A 12,588-nucleotide genomic window follows, 5' to 3' on the forward strand; every position below is an offset into this window, starting at 1 on the left:
TATTGCTATGATGAACTAAATGAAATAATGATTTAAATTGGCCATGTACGTTAAACTACACTCAACATTCTCTTGCAAAAACATCACCACATCTAAAAATGGAACATTTGTCTGAAATAGGGAAAAACAGTGCTAACGTACTATTTTGTGTTGGACTTTACATGATAGAGCACTGTTTTTTTTGCAATTACAAGGCTTTTATATATTTATTATTAAATTGTAAAATAAAGCTGTTAAAACTTTCATCAGTGTTTTGCTGTATGTTGACTTTAGGTCTCACTGTTGGGAGAAAACAGCTTTTTTTAAAATTAGCTGTTTTTTTAATACAGCATTGTTCTAAAACTCTTGAAGTTCACTGTATGTGTACTGAGACATGGTTCAGTTTATTCAATTTAGAAGTTTAAAATGAGTTTATTGCACCAAACTCAACTGAACTTTAAGTTGATCTCAGCTCTCACCTGTAGTATTCAAGTCTAAAACTCAGTGGTGCTTGCTATTCCCACAGCTCTTCAGCTCTAACTGAAGCCAGAATTCAGTCTTGAGTTGCAGTTAACTACTACTTCTTGTTTATGCACCAAGCAAAATAGATTGTTTTCTCACTTAGCTATGTTGACCATAAAACTTCAAGAGACCGGTTCTTTAAGATGCCTGTAAATGAGCAATACATACGTGCTGCTGATTCTGCACCTGCCTTGACTATAGACCGTTACTTTCAGTACGCTGTGAGTAGACCTAAAACACATGCTAACATAGAAGAACAGCTGGAGGAATAAAAAGGTTCAGACTTCAGCCCGCTGAATCTTTTTGTTGCTTTTGCTGACCAGTGACAGATTAAATTTCGGTGATGGAGATTGCGAATGCAAATGAATCAAGATTTATCTCAAGGTAATTGCCTTCAATAAGGTGCATGCTGATAGCAGCTCTTATTATTAATGGATGGTCTTTGTAGAAAGACTTAATTTGAAAGATGTGGAGGTGCCTATAATCTTTTTCTTGCCCTATTTTTGTGTTGGAAAGTGAAGATATTAACTCTTCTAAGAAGCCTGAAATCAATGTAAAAGGACCAGTAGTTCTTGGTGTGTCTCTAATAATAAATATTTTTACAACAGTGCCTTTATTCTCCAGATGCAACTTTGCTATCAGATACTCATCAAAATTACTTGCTTTTGCAAACTGAGCCTAAACTTATTGTTGGTGTGCTCCTTTCTGCTTTTTGCATCTACACTGAAGATTCTGAAAGTGGGAAAAGAATGTGGCATGGTGTGTTGTTAAGTTTTACATAAATGGGTTTGCAAATCCCGAAACGTGGACTTGAATGTTACAATTTAAAACTAAATGAGATTATTTTCAAGTGATTACACTTGTGCAATAGAAGTGATTGCTTTTGTGCTTTCCTTTCCAAATGATGGTAGTATCTGTTGTCTTTTTGCATTTCTTTAACAAAAGCATGAGTGTAAAGTGTATTTGATCAAAAAATTAATCTTAGAGCAAGATACAAAGTAAACCCTATGTAGAAAAAAGAATAATGTCTGATCAGTGAAGCTATTTTGTTTAAAGCTTATATATTAGGGCTAAAACTTCTCAAAACTACTGCAAGTCTGATTGTGTAATTTAGATCATAAATGTATTTCTGTAAACATCTAAGAAAGGTATAAAGTGTGTTGTATAAGAACGAACCACTGAGCATTTTGATTCCTGTCTTGCTGACAGTGTCTTTTCTTCCTCTGAGAAGCGTTCCTAACTGATCTGTATGGATAAGGTGCATGCAGGAATTACGGGATTAATCATATATATAAAAAACTATATATATGTATGCTATGTAAATCTGTGTGTGCATTGATATGTTTTAACTATGTATTTTATTTACACCTAGACGTAATAAGTCCATCAACTAACAGTCTTCAGTATCTCTCTTCTTTAGCTCTGTGCAAAACAGTGAACGTGGAAAAAAGATTGGAAATGTGATGGTTTCTACTAGCCGAAATGTGGTACAAACAGGAAAAGCTGTAGGTAAGAAATTTATTTAAAACCAGTTTGCATCTAAGCCATATCTTTTTTGAAGAAGCATCCTATGTCTCAGTTATATTTTGTTTTAAACCATATGTGCTTTATAACATATGTACAAAACAGAAACAACATTTTTGAGAGGTAAAGCTGCTGATTGATGCCCTGTATATTGTGTAATAGTGGAAAGAGAAGCAGCTAGACAAAGAAATTAGTGTGAATTGCTTTTCCAGTGTGGGGTGGAGATGAACGTGGGGAGAGATGTTCAGGTAAAAGCTTTCATGGAATCTGGAAATGCTTAGAACTCACCACCACCTTATGCATTGAGCTATTCTCAGACACTGTTGTAGGTGTTTATTACAGGCCACCTGATCAGGATGGGAAGGTTGATGAGGCCTTCTACAGACAGGTGAGAATCACCTCACAACTGCAGGCCTTGGTTCTTATGGGGGACTTCAACTACCTTGATATCTGCTGGGAAGGCCACACAGCTGGGCATGTACAGTCCAGGAGGTTCCTCCAGTGTATTGATGACAACTTTTTGACTCGGGTGGTGGAGGAGCCCACAAGGAGAGGTGTGCTACTGGACCTAGTACTGACGAACAAAGAGGGACTGGTGGAGGATGTAAAGGTTGGGGGCAGACTTGGCTGCAGTGACCGTGAGAAGATAGAGTTCAGGATTAAGTGCAGTATGCGCAAAATGACAAGTAGGGTTGAAACCTTAAACTTCAGGAGGGCGGACTTTGATCGCTTCAAGGAATTGCTTGGAGAAATCGCATGGGAGAGGGCTCTAGAGGGTAAGGGGGCTCAAGAGAGCTGGCTGCTATTTAAGCATCCCTTCCTCCGAGCTCAGGATCGGTGCATCCCGAAGAGCAAGAAATCAGGCAAGGGAAGCAGGAGACCTGCATGTCTGAGCAGGGAGCTTCTGAAAAAGCTCAGGTGGAAGAAGGAAGTCTACAGTAGGTGGAAGAATGGGCTGACTGCTTGGGACGAGTATAAGAATGCTGTGAGGGTATGCAGGGATGAAACAAGGAAAGCCAAGGCAGCCTTGGAATTGAACCTGGTGAGGGATGTCAAGGCCAATAGGAAGGATTTCTTTAGGTATATAGGAGACAAAGGAAAACTGGGGAAAATATGGGCCTGCTGTTGAACGAGACTGGTGCCGTAGTGACAGATGATGCAGAGAAAACTGAGTTGCTGGATGCCTTCTTTGCTTTTGTCTCCAGTGCTCGGGCCAGTCCTCGGGAGTCCCAGACTTTGCGGGTAACAGAGAAAGTCTGGAGGAAGCAAGACTTTCCCTTGGTTGATGAGGAGCAAGTTAGAGATCACTTAGGTAAACTGGATATGCACAAGTGCATGGGGCCTGATGGGATGCACCCGTGAGTGCTGAGGGAGGTGGGGGAAGTCATTGCTGGGCCGCTTTCCATCATCTTTGAAAGGTTCTGGAGAACAGGTGAGGTGCGTGAGGACTGGAGGAAAGCCAGTGTCACTCCAATCTTCAAAAAGGGCAAGAAGGAAGACTTGGGGAACTACAGGCCAGTGAGCCACACCTCCCTCCCTGGAAAGATGATGGAATAGCTTGTTCTGGGTGTCATCTCAAAGCACCTGTAAGAAAAGAAGGTTATCGGAAGTACTCAACACGGATTCTCCAAGGGGTAGTCGTGTCTGACTAATCTGACAGACTTCTGTGATAGCGTGACTGGATGGGTGGATGAGGGGAGGGCAGTAGATGTGATCTACCTTGATTTCAGCAAGGCTTTTGACACTGTCTCCCACATCATCCTCACAGGCAAGCTTAGGAAGTGTGGGTTAGATGAATGGACAATGGGTTGGATTGAACAGTGGCTGACAGATATTGCTCAGAGTGTTGTGGTTAGTGGTGCAGAATCTAGTTGGAGGTCAGTAACGAGTGGTGTCCCTCAGGGGTCAGTACTGGGTCCAGTCCTGTTCAGTATATTCATCAATGACCGGGACGAAGGGATAGAGTGTACCCTCAGCAAGTTTGCTGATGACACAAAACTGGGAGGAGTGGGTGACACGCAGGAAGGCTGTGCCGCCTTACAGCGTGACCTGGACAGGCTGGAGAGTTGGGCAGAGAGAAACCTTATGAAATTCCACAAGGGCAAGCGTAGGGTACTGCACCTGGGGAGGAATAACCCCATGCATCAGTACAGGTTGGGGGCTGACCTGCTGGAAAGCAGCTTTGTGGAAAGGGATGTGTGAGTCCTGGTGGACAACAGAATGAGCATGAGCCAGCAATGTGCCCTGATGGCCAAGAAGGGGAATGGCACCCTGGGGTGCATCAAGAAGAGTGTGGCCAGCAGGTCGAGGGAGGTCATCCTTCCCCTCTACTCTGCCCTGGTGAGGCCACATCTGGAGTATTGTGTCCAGTTCTGGGCTCCCCAGTTCAAGAAGGACAGGGAACTGCTGGAGAGGGTCCATCGGAGGTCTGCGAAGATGATTAGGGGAGTGGAACATCTCTGTTATGAGGAAAGACTGAGGGACTTGGGTCTTTTTAGTCTAGAGAAAAGAAGATTGAGGGGGGATCTTATTAATGCTTCTAAATACTTAAAGGGAGGGTGCCAGGGGGATGGGAACAGTCTTATTTCAGTGGTGCCCAGTGACAGGACAAGAGGTAATGGGCACAAACTTGAATATAGGAAGTCCTATCTTAACATGAGGAGGAACTTCTTTACTTTGAGGGCGGCAGAGCACTGGAACAGTCTGCCCAGAGAGGTTGTGGAGCCTCCTGCTCTGGAGACATTCAAAACCCGCCTGGACGCCATCCTGTGCAACTTGCTGTAGGTGACCCTACCCTGGCAGGGGGGTTGGGCCAGATGATATCTAGGGGTCCCTTCCAACCCTGACCATTCTGTGAAACTGTCCAGAGCTGGCTGAAATCAGGGGAAGATCTTGTCTCAGTTTCTGCAGGTTTTGAAATAGTCTGTAATTTTCTGGAGAAGCACTTGTTGCACTGGGACAGGGGCAACATCATGTTATCATCTTGCAGTGCAAGATAATGCGAGTTCACCCAATGAACAATCTGATGGTTGTTCTGCAGTACCTTTGCCAAAAACTGTTTAGCTTCCACTTTTATTCCATTGGAGCCTTTCTACTCTTATTGCTGCTGTACGCTCCTTCAAGGAGCGCCTTTTGGCCCCAAGTCTAGCAAAGCCTTCCAGGGCAAAGGAGAACATAGGCCATTTCTGCTGAGCTACTGTGTTCGAGTTCTTTGTATTTTGTGACCCGGATTCTGAACTTGGATTATAAATTCCAAATTGGACAACTGGTTGTGTGATTATTTTCTCTTTTTTTTTTTTTTTTTTTTTTTTTGTAGTAGCTTAGTAATGATAACACTACACTATTGAACTTCTTTCGTTTGTTTTGTAATGCAGGTCAATCAGTTGGAGGAGCCTTCACAAGTGCGAAATCAGCTATGTCATCATGGTTTTCCACTTTTACACAGTCAACCCAAAGTCTTGGGGACTAAATGATGGTTTTGCACAATGCTGCTGAGTATTTCAGGTGCAATGCTTTCTCTGAGCTGTTAAAAGACCGCTCCAAAACATAGGAGTGGAAATTTAACTACCCAGGACCAAAACAAGATATATGTTGCTTGCAAGCAGATGTGGAATGTTATCATCCAGTTTCGCTAGAAGTATAGAAGAATGGTGAGTGTCTCCATACAATGGGATGGCATTTGCAATATATTGGTTGTATTTAAAATGACTACTTTTCTTTAAAACTGAGCCTTTATAAAGACATTAGCAAACAGGGCTTGTTGCAAGCCAAATGTGTTTGACTTCAGATTTGTACATTTTCTTGGATGTTGAAAATATTTATGTAAACTAGTTATATTTTTCAATCCAAATAGCCAAATGTTTGTGGATTCTTATTAGAAGTAAGCAGAGTATAAATAATGATTCCTCTTTCAAGTTGGATTTGAGAGCATCTCTGCAAAAAGTATGTGGTAGAAACCCTTAAAGGGTTCTAAGCCAGGTGGAACTGTATCACTTTCACCTGCAAACTGAAATCGGCAGGGTGCGGAGTAAGACTGTGGCTGACTTAAGGTTGTGGTTTTTTTTTTTTCCTTTCTCCTCTCTAGCCATGAACGGTTGTTTGCATTAACCCGTCTCTAGCTCTCTTTGTGTCCCCAAATCTGTGTGACAGTTGCGAAATCAGTATTTTCTTGATGTTATGCAGTAGGCCTTCATTACTTTGCATATGGTTTTGGCTGTGATTTTACCCTGGGATGTGAATGGGATCCTGGTTGGAGAGATCTCTTCAGGAAAAGTATTACAAAACAATTCTCCCGAATTGGGATTGGATCATGAACAGTTTTGTGAGGTCTTGCTCTATTATGATGTAATTACACCATCAATGTAGTTACATACATAGGAATACAAAGTACTAAAAATGCTTAAAACTAGCACAGTAGCAAACTGCGTTTTTTCGTGGGCTGGTTCTTTTGTTTGTTTGTTTGTTTGTTTTGCCTGTAAAGTTATGAAAACACTTCCAAATGAAAATCAGCTATATTGATTTTCTGTGTCGACTCAGGGAATGTCCTGTTTGGATAACTACTTTTTTCATACGGAAGGCAACACTAGAATTGAGAGAGTAACTGAAATGGCTCGGTTCATATCCTTGTGTGAAGAAATGTAATAGTGTATATGAAAAGATGTGGCATAATGCTGTATTTTATATGTAACATGCATACGGTGTCTTCCGTGTGCGTGTTCCACTTCCTATGTTTCCTGATTCTGAGGGAGATTATTTCCTGTTTCTTGCGATGTGTGTGCCTCTATATGCCTTCTAGTATCCCCACATAATAGCTGTTAACATTTCCTACATTACATTTATCAAATGTTCCAACTTGCTGTACTAAAAGGCTCTTGGTTTATTGCCTCGTCAGTATCTGTCAGCATTTTGCCATGCTCTTTTCTGGGACCAAGATTTCAAGTCATGGTTATTTCTTCTGTTCCTCAAATAAAATACAGAAACTGTACAAGAGATGAACAAGAAGGTTTGAATGTAATTTGTTTTAAGAAATTAAGTTCTAATTTCTTTAGGTGTATTTGAAAAGCTAACAGAAAAGCCACACTTGTATCACATAGTTACTGTGCAACAACGTAGTTTTCAGTTTTCTTGCTTTGAACAGCATTTTGAAAACACAGGATCTGGTTTAAAGCCTTCATTAATTTTTTCCAGGAGAAACTATCTAGAATGGCTGTGGAGAACCTGAGAGTATACAGCTAGTTTGTGTAGTTTCCTTGGAGAAGGGCAAAAAAGGACCCTAAAGAACTACTACCCTACTGCTTCTGACGTACAAGTGAAATGTATCTATAGAACTGCAACTGTTGCTCCCAATCTCTCTGTGTATTCCTGCATCTCCTAAAACTTCTGATGGTCTTTTCTGTTGTATTCCACAACTCTGTAATAGACATTTACATCTTTTCAAAGGCTAAGTAATATGCGATGCGCAGGAAGAGCTCTGGTGAAATAAGACTAGGGCTGCATTTATTCGTGATGAGTCTAGAGCTTTCTGATTAAGCATGCAGATAAGAAAATAATTGAAAGTAATCCCTTGCTTTTGTGAAATGGCAAACATATTATCTGCTGTCTGGGATTTAAGTGGTCAGGCTTCATGTTGTAATGAAGACTGAATAAAGGTGCCTAAAGGATTTAAGCACCTATAAAACTAATTTGAGCAACTTAAGGCACACTAGGTAAATTTAGTCTTAGGAGCTCACAATGTGAGTTCTAGGAGCCAGGCAAGTGGTTGGTATTTACATGTACAAGGTATAGAAACAGGACCTTCAAGGATCCCTTTTCAATATCCTTGTCTGTCACCTCCTCACCTGAGTTTCTTCTGTAGAATTCTCTCATGCCCCAAATTTGTATAGCCAATTTGTTAGCTCTCTGCATTCCCCTCACTCCCACAGGCTCTCTCGCTGGCCCAGGGATATTAGAAAGCTGACTTTTTTTTGGGGGTGGGGGGTGTAAATTGATCTGAGGACAGGCAGAATGAGGTGCCCTCTGCAGTGCTAAGCTGATGCATGGCTGCTTGCTGCTTTGTACAGGGACTCTGATACTTCACAGTATTTCTCTTATGGGGAAGAAGACAACCAGACAGCTCTTTCTCTGCAGCCTTTTTGCCCTCTGTCCCAGCTGCCTCTGTTGTGGAGCCAAACATACAACCTGATTAAGAGTATTTTGCTTTCTTTACAAATGATAGAATAAGAAATTTGTATTCATTTTCAATCTTTTTAAGAACTGGCATCCTGCTAGCAAGTTGGACTGTGATTTAAACTTGTACAGTGATTAAGACTCATGCTGCAGCGGGTGGAGATGAAGTCATCTTCGTGATATGTAGTCTTCATTTGCACATATGCTTGCTCTTTGACATTTGCATAAACTTACTTTTGGGCTGTAGGAAGGTATGCAGCCACTGAGGTTCATCTAAGCTCACGTAGTCCTGTTCTTAATGGTTGTAACCCTTTAGTTAAATCCAATGCAAATGCAAGTTATTTTCCTCTCCTCTGTTTTAAAATTTCCAGTGCAAGCATTATTACTTATTCAGAAAGATTTAGGCAGTCGACTTCCATTTCAAAGACCCTGACATCCATGTCTGCACTGCAAGAAACACTTGAGTCTTAAATGAATCGGTGATAGTGCCTCTAATGAGTCAACTGTGAAGCTGTTGTTACAGCTCTGTCATGATGTATGTTGCAAAGGTATTTCTGGCTGTTAACGTGCAGACTGAATTGACTTACAGGTAATACAATGGCACAGCTCTCAACTTTCTGGCATCAAAGGCATCAACCTCTGTTTTTTGTATGTGCCAGCATTTGAGGAACTGCCTATTGAGCATAGATTTAAGTCCCCCAAACCCCACAAGACTTAAGTATTGCTGACTTAATATTTCATTCGACTGAAATGTTCAGCATTTTTCATCAATCATTTTCATGTCATAACCTTAATTCCTGTGCACATCTGACACCGGTTTCCTCATATACCACAACGTAATTATCATTTTTAGATCAGTGTTCTAGTACGTTGCACTTGCTTGACCTTTTACATCTGTTCTAAGCACCTTTGTAATTAAATTTAGTATTTTGCCTAAACAAGCTTGAGTTCCATAGAAATTATTACTAAGCAGAGACACTAATGTGGCAGTATTTAATTGTAAAACTGAAGGTGTGAATGCAGTTTTTAAACATAGAAACTGTTGCTTGATAATTGAACATACAAGTAATGTATTTGATTTTTCTTGTGCTGCTTGAAAAATAAATACATCCAGCCTGTTTAAAGCTCTGTCTGCTCAAAAAGCTGTATTATTTTAAGAAATTATTCCCACTAGAAGACACTTGCAGGCATCTGTTTCTGATATTGGTAGCTGCTTGTAGTACAGTGGCAGTCTATTTGAAATTTGTCTTCCGTTTAAACTGATTGTGGATGTTGCTTTTGCAAATTTAGGACAAGAGGATCCTCTAGTGTGGCATTTTATTCCCTGTTGGGTACTGATGATTGTGAATTGATTAAAGTCCTCAGTAGGTCACAGACCTCTCTTACATCAGTAAAAACTCTAGATGCAACTGTAAAATTCTGATCTAGGTTTAGCTTGAAAATAGTACGTAGTTCACGTGGGTTGTGACATCTAGTCAAAACCAGGATGTTGAATAAATTAATCTGCTGTGCATCCAGGTCTCTGCTATAGTGAGCTATTTTAAATCTTTAAAACTACTCTGTCACTGTACCTAGCTGAGAATGATTTGGTAAATTGCTGTTTTTCCAGTAGGAGGAAACTAACTGCCTAGAACAACATTCAGATGTGAATTAGATGGAGCTTATGTCTAGAAAACAGTTGCAATTCTCTAAAATTTGTTAAAATTTTTCTGACCATATTCAAGTAGTTGCGCAAACACACTGGAAGATAAACTTACATCATGTTTTTTATGCAGTGTAATTTTACTTTCTTGCAGGTGTTTAGTTTTCTTTAAAAAGGGCAACGTGGAGAGTATTCATTAAAGGCAGAATCACTACATTATTGTAATATGATTAAAGATGTATGACAAATTGCTTCATGGTGTTTTGAGTCTTTAATACTATAGTAGAGGAGAGACTGACTTAAAAAAGCAGGCACAGAACTTTAGTTCTGTGCTGTTTCTGATCTTGACCCCATTCTTAATCAAGCATTAGAAGTAGGGTTTGGATTCATTTAAAAAAAAAGAAGAGATGGATCACTTCTGTTAGGGTCAGTTAAACAGTGAGTCTTGTTTGGGTTACTGGGTTACTTTATTCTCCATAAATTGACATCATATGTGTGAACAACATCTGTATGCAGATGGCTTAATTTTGGTTGTGACGGAACTTCTAAGTCTAGCTGTCTTCTTGAGACCTTCTGCATAGGTTCAAAATTACCTAGTCATACATTGCTCCTCTTGTAATACTGCATTCCAAAATCAACTGACAGAAAAAAAGATATTTTTGTTACTTCCCTGTCTGAATTTTCTGACAAATACTGATGAAAGCCTAATTACTATTTGCTTCAACAGTAGCAGACAGCACCTACAAAATCCTCTTTTCTTGTCTTAATCTAGATCACCAAGAAAGTACCAGTGCTTTCTATTTCAGGTGAACATAAAGAAAATCAAGTAAGGATGTTTAGACTGAAGGAAGAACAGTTATCTAAAGTAAGTCAGATGTAGACGTATTTTGTTATCTTAAAAACAGCGTGGGGAATAACATCATTTGCATACTCTATGAAACAGATGGAAAATCCTGAGGAGGCAACCTCGGCTGGTCTCTTATCTCTGAATTCAGAGGCTATTAAATGCACACAGAAACACAGGGGAGACTTTTTAAGTGCAGAAATACCAGAGAGCGGCAAAAAAATCAGCGCTGAGCTTAATGTATTGTCTAATACTACCTGTGGTTACTGGCCTTTGCTGCTCTTAATAAAAATGTGTGTATATGTGGTTTGATGTGTCAAAGAGCTGGCTGAAGAGTATGTCCACTCTTCAATAGAGTTAAATTAGCTAGCCATACCTCTTGCACTTTCTAAATAAAATCTCAGCATAAAGATTTAGCTTGATGTTTAACTCATAATCGGAACAGACTTTAAGGTCTACATTGCATCACTACCTTTTTAGTATCATTTATTGTCTTGTTTACTGGCTCTTGGATCGTATTCATGTAGTAGAGGTGCCTTAGAGTGCATGTATGTACTCAGTGCAATTTACTGTTTTATGAGATGAGGTCATGTAATGTGTCAGGTGACCAGTCACACTTCAGTAATGGTGTATGTACAATGCTTAAACCCTTTCTTTGCCGAAACAAAGGTATCTAGTTTCACAAGCTAGACCAGGCTACAGAAGAGCTATATGTTTTTACAGCAGGAGGGGAGAAAAGCAGACAGAGATGCTCTTAGTACTCTGTTTCACCTTTTGCCTGTCCTGTCTTCTCCATTAGTTACTTCTTCCATGTCAAAGTTTCTGTAACTCGGTACTGATGCAGGCCTTGTGCTGCTGGTTCAGGCTGGTTTACCAACGTCTTCCATACTGGAACATGTGTGAAGATGTACAGATTTTGTATAGACTGCCTCCCAGCATCATGAGTGATCCCTACGTTTTATTCAGTCTGCTAGTACTTCTCCTCCGGGCTATAAGCTCTATGAGTAAGAGCTCTGCCTCGCTGAATTGTACTCGTGATAAACATTGTAGGGGGAGATATTTTAAATAATTCTGGAGTGGAACTAAACAGAACTTTGTCTGGCTAATAGGCTGAGAATAGCAGAAAGAAACTGGGTTTAAGGGTGAGCCTGCTTCAGAGTCTGCCTAAGTTAAAGCTCCTTTCATGTAGGAATCCAGATCCCAAAAAAGAAAACAACTTGAAGGTAGCTGTAAATAGCAAACAGAGGAGGAAAAACATTATCCTGCTAATAAATTCAGTGGTCTGCAGGTTCGTCCACAGGTCCTTGGCTGCACTGCAATGAGGCAGGTGCTAGTGCATCTTAAGAGAGGCTTAGAAAAGTGAAATGTTGTAAAAAGCAGTGCTTCAAATCTTTTTTAAAAATCATCTTTGGCATTTTATCAAATTATTTTCCCCCCAAATTAACTATCTACCTGATCCTCTTCTCTGTAAAGCTTGACACAGTTTGTTGCCCTATATCTGACTATTCCCCTTAGAACAAAAATTAAACTTGCAATTAGGTATGCATTTAAACAAGTGTAAAAATGAGTAGCTGCATTAAAAATCAGCAGAGGACAGATCACTTCTTTTTATTACTTCAGGTAGGGGGAACTGAAACTATGAAGGACTAACTTAAAGTAGTTCTACCAGAAAAGAAGCAAACTTCTTGCAAATATAGCAAAGCTTGAGGACATACAAAGTTGATTCACTGAAACATGTATGTAAATACTTAAAAATATGTATGGAGATTGTACTTCAAAGCCAAGTACAGGTTGAATAGGGTAGTATTAGGCTGAAGCTTTGTAGTAAGATACTAGTTTAGAACTCTGCGAAGGCTTTAATCATATTTGCTCTATTTATGAAATGAGAACTGCTTTTTTTTTTTTTTTTTCC

At 40.0% G+C, this 12,588-nt stretch overlaps 1 protein-coding gene across 1 annotated transcript in view; it reads left to right on the forward strand.

Annotated features, from left to right (window-relative positions):
- Nucleotides 1-6,244, forward strand: part of AVL9 (AVL9 cell migration associated) — a 43,402-nt gene extending 37,158 nt beyond the window's left edge. The window contains exons 15-16 of the mRNA XM_082479542.1: nt 1,922-2,010; nt 5,400-6,244. Of these exons, the coding sequence (XP_082335668.1) occupies nt 1,922-2,010; nt 5,400-5,494 (184 nt within the window). The 3' untranslated portion in view covers nt 5,495-6,244. The remainder of the gene's footprint in view (nt 1-1,921; nt 2,011-5,399) is intronic.
- The last annotated feature ends 6,344 nt before the right edge of the window (nt 6,245-12,588 follow it).

The sequence above is a fragment of the Vanellus vanellus genome (genome assembly GCF_965231255.1).
Source record: "Vanellus vanellus genome assembly, chromosome: 2".
In the NCBI taxonomy this organism is placed as follows: Eukaryota; Metazoa; Chordata; class Aves; order Charadriiformes; family Charadriidae; genus Vanellus; species Vanellus vanellus.